The 14,976-nt window shown below is 40.5% G+C and overlaps 2 protein-coding genes across 3 annotated transcripts; both read right to left on the reverse strand.

The window, feature by feature from the left end:
* Positions 1-475: 475 nt before the first annotated feature.
* mcrs1 (microspherule protein 1) lies at positions 476-7,905 on the reverse strand. Of its 2 annotated transcripts, XM_005739536.2 has the most exons (14): positions 7,451-7,905; positions 6,660-6,814; positions 6,334-6,472; positions 6,047-6,211; positions 5,788-5,897; positions 5,540-5,648; positions 5,204-5,342; positions 4,786-4,861; positions 4,594-4,622; positions 2,980-3,072; positions 2,781-2,863; positions 2,537-2,624; positions 997-1,124; positions 476-902 (listed from the first exon to the last, which is right to left on the reverse strand). In XM_005739536.2, exons 2-14 carry the CDS (start codon positions 6,812-6,814, stop codon positions 816-818), a joined length of 1,401 nt encoding a protein of 466 aa, XP_005739593.1. In that variant the 5' UTR covers positions 7,451-7,905; the 3' UTR covers positions 476-815. The 2 variants fall into 2 exon arrangements, with proteins under 2 accessions (XP_005739593.1, XP_005739594.1); XM_005739537.1 differs by lacking the exons at positions 6,660-6,814; positions 7,451-7,905 and having other exon boundaries at positions 6,047-6,213; positions 6,335-6,395.
* Positions 7,906-8,775: 870 nt separating this feature from the next.
* On the reverse strand, positions 8,776-14,557 carry cyp27b1 (cytochrome P450, family 27, subfamily B, polypeptide 1). The gene is made up of 9 exons (XM_005739538.1): positions 14,220-14,557; positions 13,486-13,676; positions 13,011-13,201; positions 12,248-12,448; positions 11,376-11,539; positions 11,119-11,285; positions 10,936-11,017; positions 10,638-10,835; positions 8,776-9,963 (listed from the first exon to the last, which is right to left on the reverse strand). The coding sequence occupies exons 1-9, from the start codon at positions 14,445-14,447 to the stop codon at positions 9,850-9,852; spliced, it is 1,536 nt and encodes a 511-aa protein (XP_005739595.1). The 5' UTR covers positions 14,448-14,557; the 3' UTR covers positions 8,776-9,849.
* Between the last annotated feature and the right edge of the window lie 419 nt (positions 14,558-14,976).

Raw genomic sequence — 14,976 nt, forward strand, 5'->3', positions numbered from 1 at the left:
CGTGCATTGACTTCACTGTTATAGTTTAGTAAAATCTTTCTTACTGTTGAGATGATGGAATAAAACTGATTAAACTTAAGTTAAAGGCACTCAGCCCAAGAGGAACAACGTAATACACTCAGTTTTGCTCACATGCATTACCTTTTTAATTTGAAAAGTGGAACTAGCGATCACTGGTGCTCTCAGACACTTTAGTGGTGTTCAGCACTTAAAGTGTCTAAGTTAAACAGGGAGTTCGTTTTTCGTCAGTATGCTTCATTATACCTGCTGCATGCTAAATAAGCATATAAAGAGTCTCAGTCAAAAGATATAGTGGACTTATACCTCGAGTCATCTTGTGTAAAGTCAATATTCAGTGTTTTCCTATTAATTTATTTACAAACAGATTTCTTTGCAAGTTTGTTTCGTCCAAAACTGTTTTTTTCTTTTTTGGGAACATGCAAAATGTAATATTCAAACAGCCAGACATTCATTGTGTATACAAGTTTATTAATTTGAAAAAGTTTTACTACAGAATTTAAATACAATATTGTGAAAAGCTGGAAAAAGCGAGGCTCTGTGAGAATGTCTACATTACATACAACATAAAATATCCACACACCAAGTAAAAACCTGTTGCTGTCGTGCTTCAGGATTTAGCTGAAGCCTGTGTGAAAATCACATTTCAGGCTGAGGGGTGAGAAGGCCATTGTCAGTCCTATCCCCTCGAAGCACTACAATGCCTCACAAGAGCACCTGTAACCAGTGTTGAGCAGACTGCCTGATATGACATGCTCTGCTGCCATAGGCCGATTCTGCAGCTGCAAGGCTGACGATCACTGTTGTGTCATCTTGGCTGCTTCAGCTTTTATTAGAGAGATGAGATCCAGATTAATAAGAAACACGAAGCGAAGACCTGCAATCTGAAGAAACAGACAGGTTATTTAAGCAAGAATAAAAGATTAAACAGCCGTTTAATATGAATAATAAACAACTTGGTGAAGATTCTGACATTACCTCCACCACTGAGTTATTATTTAATTTCCACTTGTTGCCTGACAGGACCGGTCTGCCATCTATGTAAATAGGCCGCCTGCCCTCATTGGCAATGAAGAAGTCTCCGTTGTTCTTCAACTTAATAATTCCTGGTAAAACAAACAGTAAACATCAAGTACATCTGATCGACCTCTACAAGCTGAAACACTAAAATTTAACCAGACAAACTGATGCTTCCATTTGTCAAAAGAATGATTCAGTTCTTCTTCTTCTGTTTCCAGCTGCTCCCTTTAAGGGTCACAGAAGTATATTATCTGCTTCCATCTCACCCGTTCCCTAACATCCTTCTCTGTCACACGAACCCTCTGCATGTCCTAGTTCATTAAATCCATGAATCTTTTGTGCTCCTCCTCTTTTCCTTCTACCTGGCAGCTCCATATTCAATATCCTTTGACCAATACATCTATAATCCTTCCTCTGCACATGTCCATGTCCAATAAATAGATACATGTGGGTGAGAAACATCAATAATCATGGCTGTAAAAAGCACAGGAGACACAATGAGCAATCAGACAGAGGGAAGGGAGCAGATTTGACTGTGAGAGAAATGCTGTTCCACAGCACAGAGAAGCACAGAGAACAGTCTCCTCTGAGTTTAACTCCAGAGCAAGGGACAGTCAGAAGCATCGGATCAGCAGACAAGAATGACCTGGAAGCTGATCGGGGGTGTAAGAGGTCAGAGATTTAATGAGTGAGTCAAATCACTATGGCTTTTGTAGGCAAACAAGATGATCTGAAATCGATTCTGAACCTTACTGCCAAGCAGCTAAAACAGGTGAGACCTGATGTCTTTTTCAGGTGCCTGTGAGGAACCGAGCAGCAGCATGGTCACGACGAATAACAATCTTAACATCTTCAACTCTGCCACCTCCAAACTGACCTCCTGTTACCATACATCCCAACAGGTCTCAGTACCATGATGTAAATCTTCCCTTGCACTCTTGCTGCCATCCATATGTCACAAATAACCTGATACTAGTTTCTACCCATTCCACTCTGCCTGCACTCTCTTCTGCACTGTCTGTTGCTTTGGATGGTTGACCTCAGGTATTTATACTCATCTACCTTCGCACTCTCTACTCGTTGCATCTTCACCTTTCCAACTCTCTCCCTGTCATTTACACACATTTTCTGTTTTGTTTCTACCGACTTTCATTCTGCTTTTCTCCTCTACCTTTTCAGGCTCTCTTCCAACTGCTCCCACTACAGATCACAGTGTTATCTGTAAACATCATAATCCATGGAAAATCCTGCCTGACCTTATCTATTAATCTGTCCATGACAACTTCCAACAAGAAGGAATGGTGCGATTTCAGAGTCTCTAAATGGTTACTGGATAAGCCATGAAGACAAGCTATACTTGTCATGCTTTCTTTATGCGTGCATTTGGCCAAAATCCAATGAAGGAACTAACAGTGATGTGTGTGCGTGACTGGACTTAGGAAAAAAAGAGAGAAAATGATGAAACGACATGGTGTTGTTCAAGAAAATGCTAAGTTACCTTGTTTTCTTGAGATTTTCCAAGCAGGCCCCTCTAGCGACAGATCTACATCGATCTGTTTGTCCTTGGTTGCTCTGCCTAATGTAATCTGTGTGAATACGGGTTAAACAAAAAAAATGTATCATACTCCAACAAAAAGAAAAAAAAGATTTTCTTTTACAGTTACATGACATTTTCTAACAAACATCTTCCTTAAGCATATTTTCTCTTTAGTCCTTGTTTCTATTATTGAAAGATTACTTACCTCTCTTGATCTCATAAGGTAGCGTACCATTCTTCCACGTAATGCTGCAAGTGTCTGGTTGTCAAAGTCAGGCATGCTCATCCCTGAAACCCCGAAAACAAAATAAAAACATATGCACACAAATAAGTTCTGCATTCCTCAGAACATAAACAAATATAAAGGCTTTCATTTGCACTTTATGAATGAAAGCTTAAGTAACCTGTGATACTGTCCACAAGAACCTGCCAACGAGGCAACTCCTGCTCCAGCTGTCTGATTTCTCTTTTCTGGTGACGGTCTGAAATCATCAGCTCTGAAAGAAAAAAAAGTGTGGTGAGAAACTGAGATTACTCTGAGTCAGTTTCCAGTGAGTCACTGTGAACTTAAACTCAACCCCTGACGCAGCAGTGTGAACTTCCCCATCCATACAGAGGACATTAAAACAAACAGATGTCAACAGCAGAATTCCTTTTAGTTCCTTTTAGACATCAGTTTCTTATCCAATGCCTACTCATAGTAATGACGCAACTTTTAGGATCCCTGGTCAGAACATAGCAATGTCCTGACATTCAAAGATACACATTGTGGATTCAGAATAAATCTACACAATGGCTTTTGTAATGCCCCAATGCATCCAAGCGCATTAAGTGAACAGCCAGGTTGACTAGTGAGCCAATGAGTTCCCCTTAACTTTTTACATTTGCTGCACATCAGCACAATCAATGAATAATTAAAAAGTCTGAATGAAAAAGAGCAAAATACATGAATGATAATTTCTCATGTTCTGGCAGGGCATACTGATGGAACATTCCTGTCCTAGATATCAAGAAGATTATGTAAATGGTTCAGATTATGTAATATTTCAGACTTTGGCTGACTGTTTTTAGTGTTTTAGTGCATGCTTAGTGCAGCTAAAAAAAGACTTTTGAACATTTGAATACTTGACTAAATGTAGTTTGAACCAGAGTCTTTATTGATCTAGTTTTAAGAGCATTTAAGTTACACCATTCAAACTCTGCAGTGTGTTTAGATTAATTAATTACATGATGCTGTTTTTTTCCTCTGCACATTACCTATCTGTCTTATCAGTTTGATCTATATTGCCATCTCTGTTCTTAATTTACAGCTGAATAAATATTTAGTCTAGCTCTTTAACAATGACATTGTTGTTCACAACCTTTGGTTGCCAAATCAGACATCAGTGTTTGCTAAACCTGCTTAGGTTTAACAGGTTTCAGGAGAAAGGACGTTCATGTAAATATTAATATAACCAGAGGTTTACGTCCATGTCATCTACAGACGGATACATTAAGACATTTTAATTCCAGGTAATTAACAAGGAAAAACAAATGATCTGCAATAAAGAACTACTGGAACAAAACGCATCTGATCTGGAATTTGACTTCAGCTCACATTGATAATAAGTGATCTGAGCTTCTTTTGACATTCACAGATTAAATGGGTTGGTAAATTGTAAATGGACCGGTGCTTTTATAGTACATTTCTTTCTGAAGTGAACACTCAATGCACTTTTCATTACAACCCAAATACACCCATTTACAGTGCTGTCTCATGCTTTTCAGTGCTTTCCAACTATCACAGACACACTCACACTTCAATGGGTGCATCAGGGTCAGTCTACTGTTCAGTATCATCTCATGGACAAACTGACATATGGACCACTTTGAACCCAGAAGAACATTAGAAAATCCACTATTTCCTAAATCACAGTAATCCACAGTGACCTCTCCTGTCTCTTCTTCTTTTAATGTGAATAAAGGTGATGTGTGATGTGCAAGATTAACTGAATTTCCGTCGTAAGCAAATTACTTACCATGTTCCAACACTTCATCTCTGCTGTCCCTGTGTGAAAAGCAACAGAACAACTTATAGGTGCCCTGAAGTCATGGAAATGCAATGCTTTTTAAAAATTTGGAAAAATATAGCATGTAATGTCCTTTAGCATGACCGGAAATGTTACAAGCAGTAAAAATTTGCTGAACGCTGAAGTGAATGTCTGACTTACTTTAATTTTACATCATCAACCATCTGCTCGGCGTCGGAGAAGTTGAGAACTTGGTCACCTTTCGGGAGGGGCTGTACTGCAAAACATAGTCACAGGTAAGATGTTTTTAACAGTTTTTTTTTCTTTCATACATATTTTAGAGAACAACCAGGTATGTCAAGTTAATTCTCAGTAGTTTTATTGGGAGGAAATTATAACATTCATCTTTCAAAACACTGTTTGAGTAACTGCTTGCTATCTTATGTCCAAACAACCTCCTCTCCTCTATTAAAATGTTTACATTGCAAATCTCACAAAGCCACAAAGATGATCAATGCATCCAATGTTGACATGAGTTATACTTGTATGGTTTTCCAGCTGCTCAATACTCAAACTGTCAACAGGAATTTGAATGGATCCTCCGGGAAACTGAACTCACCACTCTGGTCGTCCAGTAGGTAGTACTGCTTGAGCAGCTGCCAGTGCACCAGTAGGCTCTTGGGACTGCGAGATGGGTGAAAGACATTAGGGTGCTTACTTAAAAGCTCCTGAAACACGTCCAGTTTAGGCTGACTGGTCTGTTTAGAGAGAAACATAACACAACACTGTGTGTGAATACAACAGTCCAATATGTACAGTAATAATGCGTTTCATTCCAATCCAGGTGAAATCTCACAATTATGAGCCATTAAAAAGTGACCTTAACTGGGAATGCATTTTCCCTGTGGAGCACTTATAATAGAATATACATGATAGCCCACTCAATATAACTTACTGAACCAATCTTGGCCAGCAGTGCTTCCTCAGCCTGACTGAAGAGAGCTTTGCTTTGGATTGCTGCAATTGCTTCTGGGTGAAGCTGCCGCATGGCCTGCCATGCCAGCCTAAATAAGACACACAAAACCAAGAATGTGCTTAAAAGATGACTCAAACACACAAGTGTAATAAAGCATATGGAGATATGCAGGACTGGGAGACTGCAAAAACTCAGTCAGAGTCAACAACAGATGCTAGGCGTCTTACTTTGAGATGACGGGATCGTAGAGCAAAGCGTACCACCGCTCTTTAATTTCACGCAAAGTGAAACGACAGCTGAACTTGACCCCCAGATGAACAGAAGTTAAGTCAGTGGTCTACAGACAAACACAGAATACCACACAAGATACCATGAATCAATACACATTAGATCATACACTGACAGTCAAAGCCATTAAACAAAGCAGCTCCTTTGAGCTAATTCAGGACAACCTTTTTGACAATAATCTTCTTTTTGGTAGCTCACCTGCAACACTGCATTTATAAGCAGCAGATCATCTGTGGGTTTCCATCGGCCCAAGTCTTTAGTAATATGTAAAGGCTGCTTGCTTTTCTTAACTCTTTTGGTTAAAGGTGCAGGGTTTAGTACCATTGTCAGAGATGGTGTAAGAGTTGCTCCTGATTTTGTTACCTGAAAAAGCATCATAAGGGGGGGGGGGATAAGAAAAGAGAGAGAATCATAAAAAATGTGCATATTTATCATCTTTAATGTGAATTCACTCAATAATCTGTGGATTTGTTGGTATTATTTACCTTTTTTTTCTCACTTGAGGAAGGCTCACTCCCCGAACAGCGCACAGGCTCCATTACGGGTGGACCTTTGACTCTACTGGATGACTTCACAAGACTGCTTTCCACTAGCTCATCGTCAAACTTTTTTCGCTTTATTGACCTAAAGAAATTGTGATAATAAAGTAGTTCTTTAAAAATTTAAAGATTAACCAGGGGAAAAACAAAACAAAGCACAGAAGCACTGAAACACCATCAGCATAGAAAACGAAGGTTCATTTCTTCCTGCTAATTATGCTGGAACACCACCCTGACTGAAATAATGAAATATACATTAGTAGATATCAAACCTGGATGAGCTTCTGCGTTTGGGAACACCACTGCCAAATGCTTGTGTTGCTGTCCTTTTCAGGTCTTTTACTCCAAGTGACTCTTCATCCTCTGACCGACTCTGAGCACCACCTACTCCCATCGAGGTGCCAACCACAGGGTCACCAGCCTGCATCTGTTCAAATGCGTCAGGAAACAAAGCAAGAAAGAGTTAAAACGTTTCTCAGCAATACTTTGTTTCACAGAGTCGCTAAACTTTAAATATGCTGTTGTCTGTAAAGGTTTCTTTACATTTGCGATGAACTGCGGGTTCCTCTGGTAGGTTTTCACAAAATTCAAACGCCATGATATTAAGCATTTTATTAACACTGGAATAACAATAAAAGTATAACTCCAGACGTAAACCGAAAGTTACTCCGGGCACACAGATTACAGGATAAATGTTTTATTAATTGTTTAAATTCACAATTGTGTATAAAACTGACTAATATTATTATTGCTGTTTTTGTTGTTGCTTATAGGAGTCAGGGGAATTAACGACTAACAAGTTAGCTAGCTTTGAGGGGCCTTTGTTGACATGTAAACAAATGCCATCTATTGCTGCCTTCAGAACGTTATATTAAATAACAATTTGATATCTATAACAAACCCCTCTCTCAGAAAGCAACACACTAAGGTCTGTTTAGCTAACAAGCGTAATTTGATTTAAATGACCGTTGGTTTGTGTTGGCTAGCTAACATTAGCTAAGCTAACTGCTAGCTTTGATTATTAACGAGTTAAAGTAACAAGTTACGCTGTTTTGCCACTCACCTTCCCACACTGTCCCCCTTCGTTGTGTCTTTAAAGGAAAAGATTAAGTTATTATAGTCCAGTATTTCTCTTTGTAAATCCCTCGTTGCTTCGGCTACATGGCTAACTCGCTTACTTGACGCTTGCCTCGTTAGCAATAGCCGTTTGGCTAGACAGTTGTTTTCTTCCTGTCTAGCTCACCCGCTGTTCGCAACACCGCCGCCATCCGGGCTAAAGTAACAGTGGCCTCCGTTATCTTTAACATATTGTATTACAGTGCCTTCCTCTGAATATTCATCTGTCAGAACAATGCACGTCGTAAGTATTTGAAACGTAACTTTTTTTTAAAAACTTCTTCTCTATTATAGATGTAACCGGCAAAGTGAATCCCCATATGTGTAAAAGTGAATAAAATCCACATTTGAATGTAATTATGCAGCTTCATGAAAAAACATCTTGTCCACCAGGTAAATGTAGTGACCAGCCCAGCAGTTTTAATATTGTAATTTGATACTTTTGTATCTAATACACCACGCCTCATTGGTCCTTTTCCCACCAGACACTTTAAAACGTTTCCAGAAGAGTTTTATGGTATTTCTGGCACTTTTGCAAATGTACACTACAGGGTATAAGTTGCAGCATTTATTTCATCTGCATGGCCTGGCAGAACAGATACTGTATCACAGTATTCACACAGATTCTTCCATATCCATTTATCTATAGCAAAGTATAGATTTGAGGTCAAGAACACACTTGAATGTCATGGTTATTTGGGGCCAATGATTTCTTTGAATTGTTCTTTTTCCTGGGTGGAATCATCATCGTACATGTTGTTTAAAAACAAGAACACTGTGTACAAGTTTGGATTTATTTTGGATTCTCTCTAATACCCACAAGGTCAAAAATATACATGCACGCTCAAATATACATGTACAGCCCCATTCATTTTTGATTATGGTGGAATTATGGAAAAAGAACAGCTCATGCCCATGATGAGTAAACCTGTGACCACAACTGTAATAACTGAAGCACATACCTATAAAACACATGACAGTGGTTGAGGTTGTGCTTGGCAGCAATGTGGTCCAAGCTATTGAGTCACAGCAGCTGCACAGCAGTTTACACTGTCATGTCACACAGGAACTTTGATACCCAGCATTATTTTATGCAAACATTTGTAGAAAACGTGTGGTCTATGTAAAACATGCTTGGTTGACCTGAGCCCTAGTCTGATGGTGCTGTGGATGATGATGGAGGGAGATATTTTCTTTAACGAGACACAAAGGCATCACATAAAGAAACACATGGTGCAAACAGTAGGCAGAGATTCATCGTGAAACCGTTTATTGACATTTACAGTGACAGTTTCCAAATGCGATAAATTAGAATAAATACAAAGTTCAGATCGTGAAGCTTATTACTTACAAAATGATGTAATATCTTTCATGTTTAGATGTATAAAAAAAATAAAATAAAAAAATAGATAAGCTTTGCCAGTGAACTAAAGACAGTATTGAAGAATTTTAAAACAGTACAGAGTGGCCTGCTTTTGGATTTTAGTGGCATTATATATTCATACACAAGCATAATCTTAGCAGCTGCCTTTTTTTAAGGAACCCATCACTAGAGGTTTTTGCACCATAAAAGCACCTTTAAAAACACAGTTCAATCAACATACTGACAATCATGTTTACGGACACCTCTGTAGATTTTTCTTTCTTCCGTGTGCAAGACTCTCTGTGGCTCATGATGTTCTGGACGTACATAGAAACTCTTGAAATATTTGCACAATCAGGACACGCAGGAAACTGCAGATACCACGTATCTACGGGCGTGCACGATCACAGTTCATAATCAGATTTAAGAGACTGTTACCAAATTCAGGGAAACTAATTTCTGTCAAATTCCAAGAAATGCGGCAATGACTAAAAAGATCAAATGAAGGACGAGTAGCGAGGGCACACACGTCAGGCGAGGCGCAAACGTCAGATTTCATTTCCTTACTGTATATCTTTCAACTCTCTCCCCACTCCTCCTTTCTCAATCCGTTTTCCACACCGGCCCAGATTTTGCCCAAAGTTTGCATGAATTGTACCGCACAGCAGACGGAACAGACGACAGACAGAAGATCCCTTCTTTGGGTCTGGCCTTTGCACAAATGAGCACCTTTTGATAAAACTGGACGTTACCCATCTCCCAGTTGATAATGCCTCTGTAATAATCCATCAGCCCTTACCCTTCATCCATCTGTCCTTCTCCACATGTCCGCCTGCAAGCTGCAGGTGAGAAGGGCTTTGGTTAGTTGGGATGAAGGCTGAAGGCCCGCTCTGAAATATAACACCGCGATAACGGCGCCTGCTTGTTCTGTCCTGCTTGTTGCTGCTCACAGGCACGTAACTGATCAGTTCCAGGAGATTAGGTCACCGTTCAATAAACTGCAGGCTGATGACATTTTCAGGAACTAGAAGTGTCCGTGTCATGGGCTTCACAGAAGCTCCCTCTGTGTTCGGCTTCACCTCGAACTCTGAAATGATCTAATGAAATCAGAAACAGAGCAGATTAAGCGCAGGGCGCCTGAAATGAAAAGCAATCAAGTGCTGCGTAGTGACCCTGAAATCTACAATTCCTTACATGACTCAGAGAAATAATAGAGTAAGAAGATTTGCGGGAACAACTTCTAACACATTTATCAAAATCCTACGCTGTGTAAATTACTTGCAACACAAACTGTGTTCAAACACCAAGTAACAGAATGTGTTTTTCTTAATTAAATACATTCCCAAAAGCTGACATACACTGTACAACCTAATTTCCCCCAAAAAGTTGGGATGCAGTGTAATATGTAAGTAAAAAACAAAATAAAGTAAAGACTTGAAAGGCTTTTCTACCCCATAATTAATTAAAATAGTACAAAGATAAAATATCAAATGTGAAAATTTTAAAATATGTGATATAATATGTTCAGTTTAAATTCAGATGCAAGTAACAAGTTTTCAGAAAGGACTGGAAATACTACAATACTATATTTGACATGTTGTCTTTATTAGTTTCCTAATATTTTGGGGGTAAATGGGGTTGTATATTCTTTAAGAATGCTTTTAGGGGTTTTTTGTTTGTTTGTTTTTAGTCGGAGTTTAATTGCAAATGAAAAAAGAAAAAAAACACACAGAAAAAAAACAAGAAAAAGACAAAAATTGCTGTAACTCACCCTGGCAAGAGCAAGGTAGAGCTCCAGCTCAGCAATACGGCGACCTATGCAGCTGCGTTTTCCCACACCGAAGGGCACAGAGGCATATGGGTGATAAGTCTGGTCTTTGTTCAGCCATCGATAGGGATTGAAATGATTTGGGTTTGCAAACACTCCTGGATCCCGCGATGTTGCAAAGTGGCACAGGGTAATCAATGTCTGAAAGGGAATTTTATTTTGGTCAGATAGGTTTTTGACTATAATGGAAAAACTGAAGCATTACAACTTGATACTGGCTAGAGTCAGATGGTGAACTCACATTTTTTGGGATGAGGTAGCCTCCAACCTGGATGTCTCTTTCTGGAATGACCCTTGCATTAGCAGGAATAACAGGGTATAACCTAAAAAAATAAGGAAAACAAAACAAAACACAATAGTGTAAGCTAAATTTGATTTCAAATCTCAAAACATCTTCAAATATCTGAAACCTTTTGAGTTATACCTGAGCACTTCTTTGACTATGGCCTTCAGGAAAGGCATTTGAGCTACATCGGCAGCCTCTGGTATCTTTCGACCTTCAAGTACAGTCAACACCTCCGCCCGGAGAGTGGCCTGTACATCTGGATGACGGGACAGCTCGTACAAAGACCAGGACATGGTGCTGGAGATCTGAAACAACAGAGCGACGGATGGTTTTAACCATTTGCTGGCCTAAAATCAGGAACTGATAAAGGAAGACGGCAAAGGAGCCACTCTCACTGTGTCAACTCCTGCAAGGAGCAGCTCCGTGACGTTGCTGTAGACTGTCTTCATGGGCAGCCCCATCTGCGACAGGAAGTAGGTGAGATAACGGCCCTCTATTTTCTCTCCTCGGGCAACCTTATCTGCTTCGGCAGTCAGACGCTGGTCAATGTGACCTTTTGCTGCAGATACGTGGAGATAAGCCATGACACATTTATCCCTCGATGGTGATGATGACACAGAGCGTTAAGTCTTTAACTTTCCAGTGTCAGGTTCAATAAAGTGAGGTCAAATTCCCCTTCTTAAAAAAAAATAAAAAATCCCTAGAACCACGTATCAATTTCATGACTAACATTTACACGTGTTTCAGCGCAGATGATCTTGAAGTGCGTGAAGGTTAAAGACTTTAATCTCCCTCTTGCCGATCTAGCTCGAAGCAGTGCGATTACGTCAAAACATGTCTGATGTCTCAGATCTTCTGTGAGTCTTAATGTACTGTGTGAGAGAGCGTGGGATGTCAACCCAGGGCTAAGTGGAAACCGGCAGCAGCCAATGACAAGAGAGGAGAGCAGAAGGAAAATAATAACATCAAGTGTGGAAACATCATGTTTGTCTTGGTTCCACATTGCAGTGCCAGCTTGTGTAACGTATCTCCAGCTTGAGTACAGCCAGAAGCATCTTTATAATATCCTGTAGTCTCATCTCTGGTATATGACTTATATTTAGTTTTTACTTGTGCATTTTATATAATATTTTACCGAGTGCTTTTTTGGAGACTGCAGCCTGCTTGTAGTTTCTGTTATCACTTTTAATTTTAAAGTACCACTACAATCATCTCTAAACATTTTTCTGTCCAAGCTTAAAATGTTGTGCTGTGAGAAATAGCTTACCAAACTCAAACATGTAGTCCCAGCACTGGCAAAAGATATTCCAGGGTTTGGGGAACAACTGGTGCAACCAGCTGGGCATGGCCATGGTAAGAAGCGTCATCACAAACATGGTGTTGATAGATTGGATGAAACGCTCCGTGTCTTCAGGAACAACCTGATCCAGGCAACCAATTCTGGATTCGAACAAGACCGAAGAAATGCCTGCCAAAGCAAATAAAACCAAGCTCATGACGAAGGCAAGAAACGATGACTAGCGGCTTTTTTTTTTTTTTTTTTACTGAAAGCTTCCGAGGTGACCATGCATGACATTTATTTGCCAGGTTTTTAGCCTCTTTATCAGAAATGCCTATTAACTAAAGGTGTTACAGTTAAATAAATAATACTGTCTGCATGCAAAGTGAAAACTTAAATATTGGCAGCTTTCATCAGCTCCAAGTATCCAGCATTTATATTTAACTCCTGCAAAAGTGACTATAAAAGAGCTTCAGTGTAGCTATTTATATCATTGCGTAAGATCAACAATGCATCATTTCTCATCAAAACATGGTTACATGCTTTTTTCCCCTCCAGCTGTACAATAACAATGATGACAGAATGGTAAACTGCACATGAGCATGAGTTATTAAGGCATGCCTGCACAGGAATGTGTGTTTAAAATGTTAACAATGTGACATAATATTTGTGCATACAGATGGATTTGATTACAGCGTTTACGTGGCACGGTACATCCTGTGAAGATGCTTAAGACGACATGAAACCTTACCCTCGAGGCCGAAGCGATAGAACTCGCTGGCGATGTCGGTGACGAGGCCCTGAGGATGTCTGCTGAGGCGAAGTTTGGCAATGAGATCACTGACGACACTGTTCAGGGTTTTATCATAAGCTTCCACTGCCTTCGGCCGCAGCATGTGTTTCCCCAGGAGACTCCTCACTGTCTGCCACTCCTCCCCCTCACTAGACACACGCGCGCACACACATTAATGTAAAAACTGATACAGTGGCTCCAGCTGTGCACACAATTCAGTTAACTGCTGTATTGCATTGTATACTGATTGCATACGCTAAAGTTGTGGCTCTTTCTATCTGTAAGTGAAGGAAAGCTGAAAGAAGAGTGGTATAAAGTCTTTGAACTGAATGAGCATGGCCAAATATTACATTTACTTCAGCTTTATCATCTGATGAGAAACAAAATGGAAAAGAGGAGGAAGTAAAGCAGAAAGATTTTCCTGCAAGCTTACGCTGTCAAAAGTCCGTAGTGATGACCTCTCAGCTTCCTGTAGTCCTTCCAGGAGGAAAGATCGGAGCGCATTGGGTGCTCGCCTTCCTGCCTCAGGATCTGCTCAATGAGCGATGGATCAGCCACATGAACTGTCAGGATGGGACCAAAGCTTGCCTTCCACATAGGTCCATACCGCTGGACTCCCTCCAGCTAGGAGATGAGACAAAGGTTGTAAAGGCACTGCAATCATCACCTTTGGAGGCACCCTCCTCCCTCCAGTTTAGAGCTCACTGCAGAGATGTATTTGCCTTGCAGGCGTTTTAATGCACTAGTTATTAGTTATTTGTTTTAAGGATGCATTCACTTCACATAGGCACGATCTGTCACGTTGACAAAGGACAGTTCATTCAGCTTAGAGTGAAGTGCAAAGCTCTCAGTAGATACAGAGATTTTAAACTGAAGTGAGAGACAGCTTGAAGCAGGAGGTATAGACTGGATGTGCTTTTGTGAGACAGCGAAACTTCGCTGAGGGGACGAAAAATAATTTAAGAGGATATTTTATAAATGTCACATTGAGAGGGGAGTCAAAGTTCTTGCATTGTTTTATGTAAAAAGAACCACCTGCACAGAATAATACACTCACGTTTTTAGTCTACAATGACGACACGTGCACTTTGGATATTTTTAGTAAAAGTGAAATAATTGTAAATATCTCATACAGGTTTTTTGTTTTTTTCGTGTTTATCTTCTTACCTGTAACTCATGCAGGCGTGACAGACCGCGTTTGGCAAACAAGTCCCAGGCGAAGCTGGTGACCGACGGCCCGGGCATCTCGTTCAGCGTCTTCACTCCCTGCATCTTGGTGCCCTCCGAACCGGCTGCTGCACCCTCAGTCCACCTCTCCATCAATTTGACCAGCGGGAATGAGCTCCGGCCGGATACTCTGAGCGCTTGCTGCAACATCCTTCTCACTAAGATCATGGAGCGGTGACGGAACGCGGGCCTCTCGGATGTCGACGCTCATTTTGTTTTACCGGTTGAGCGTCCTATTTATAACTGTCTTTATGACCTGCTCCTCGAACCAGGCGAGCAAAAGCTGTAAATTTGCTTAGTCTGGGCCAATCATGGGTGCAAAGGCAGCTCAGGTCCCGCCCCACATGGATGAAAATGGGGAAGGCGTGTACCAAGAAAAAGGTGTGTCCAATCAGAAGGCTGAACTCAGACCATCCCAGCGGCGGCACACGTGGAATCCCAAGATACTTGTGTTACTGTTGAGGTTCTAGTCCCGAGAAGCACTTTGGTCTCCGATAGTCCCCCACCACCATCGCCCACCCACGGCCAATGCTATGGTAAATCCAAATTATCTGAAAGGGGATAAGGTCTATTTAACAGTGATAACAGTGCTGAAGGTTAGTTTCGCCTTAAATAAACATGACAGGCAGCCCGTTGATCCAATAACTAAAAACCTTTAGAAACACTAGACAAATTTCTGTAATGAAACTGAGGGAGA

Source organism: Pundamilia nyererei, unplaced genomic scaffold (genome assembly GCF_000239375.1).
Source record: "Pundamilia nyererei isolate P.nyererei 1_Seehausen unplaced genomic scaffold, PunNye1.0 scaffold00092, whole genome shotgun sequence".
Classification (NCBI taxonomy): Eukaryota; Metazoa; Chordata; class Actinopteri; order Cichliformes; family Cichlidae; genus Pundamilia; species Pundamilia nyererei.

Coding starts and splice junctions, on each gene's coding strand:
- cyp27b1 (XM_005739538.1), bottom strand. CDS start 14,447: ATGATCTTAGTGAGAAGGATGTTGCAGCAAGCGCTCAGAGTATCCGGC. Junction 13,202..13,485: donor CACTACGGACTTTTGACAGC/GTAAGCTTGCAG, acceptor GCGTGTGTCTAG/TGAGGGGGAGGAGTGGCAGA. Junction 11,540..12,247: donor GGACTACATGTTTGAGTTTG/GTAAGCTATTTC, acceptor ACGTATCTGCAG/CAAAAGGTCACATTGACCAG.
- mcrs1 (XM_005739536.2), bottom strand. CDS start 6,814: ATGCAGGCTGGTGACCCTGTGGTTGGCACCTCGATGGGAGTAGGTGGT. Junction 5,898..6,046: donor TTATAAATGCAGTGTTGCAG/GTGAGCTACCAA, acceptor GTTTGTCTGTAG/ACCACTGACTTAACTTCTGT. Junction 5,343..5,539: donor TGCTGGCCAAGATTGGTTCA/GTAAGTTATATT, acceptor CTCTCTAAACAG/ACCAGTCAGCCTAAACTGGA.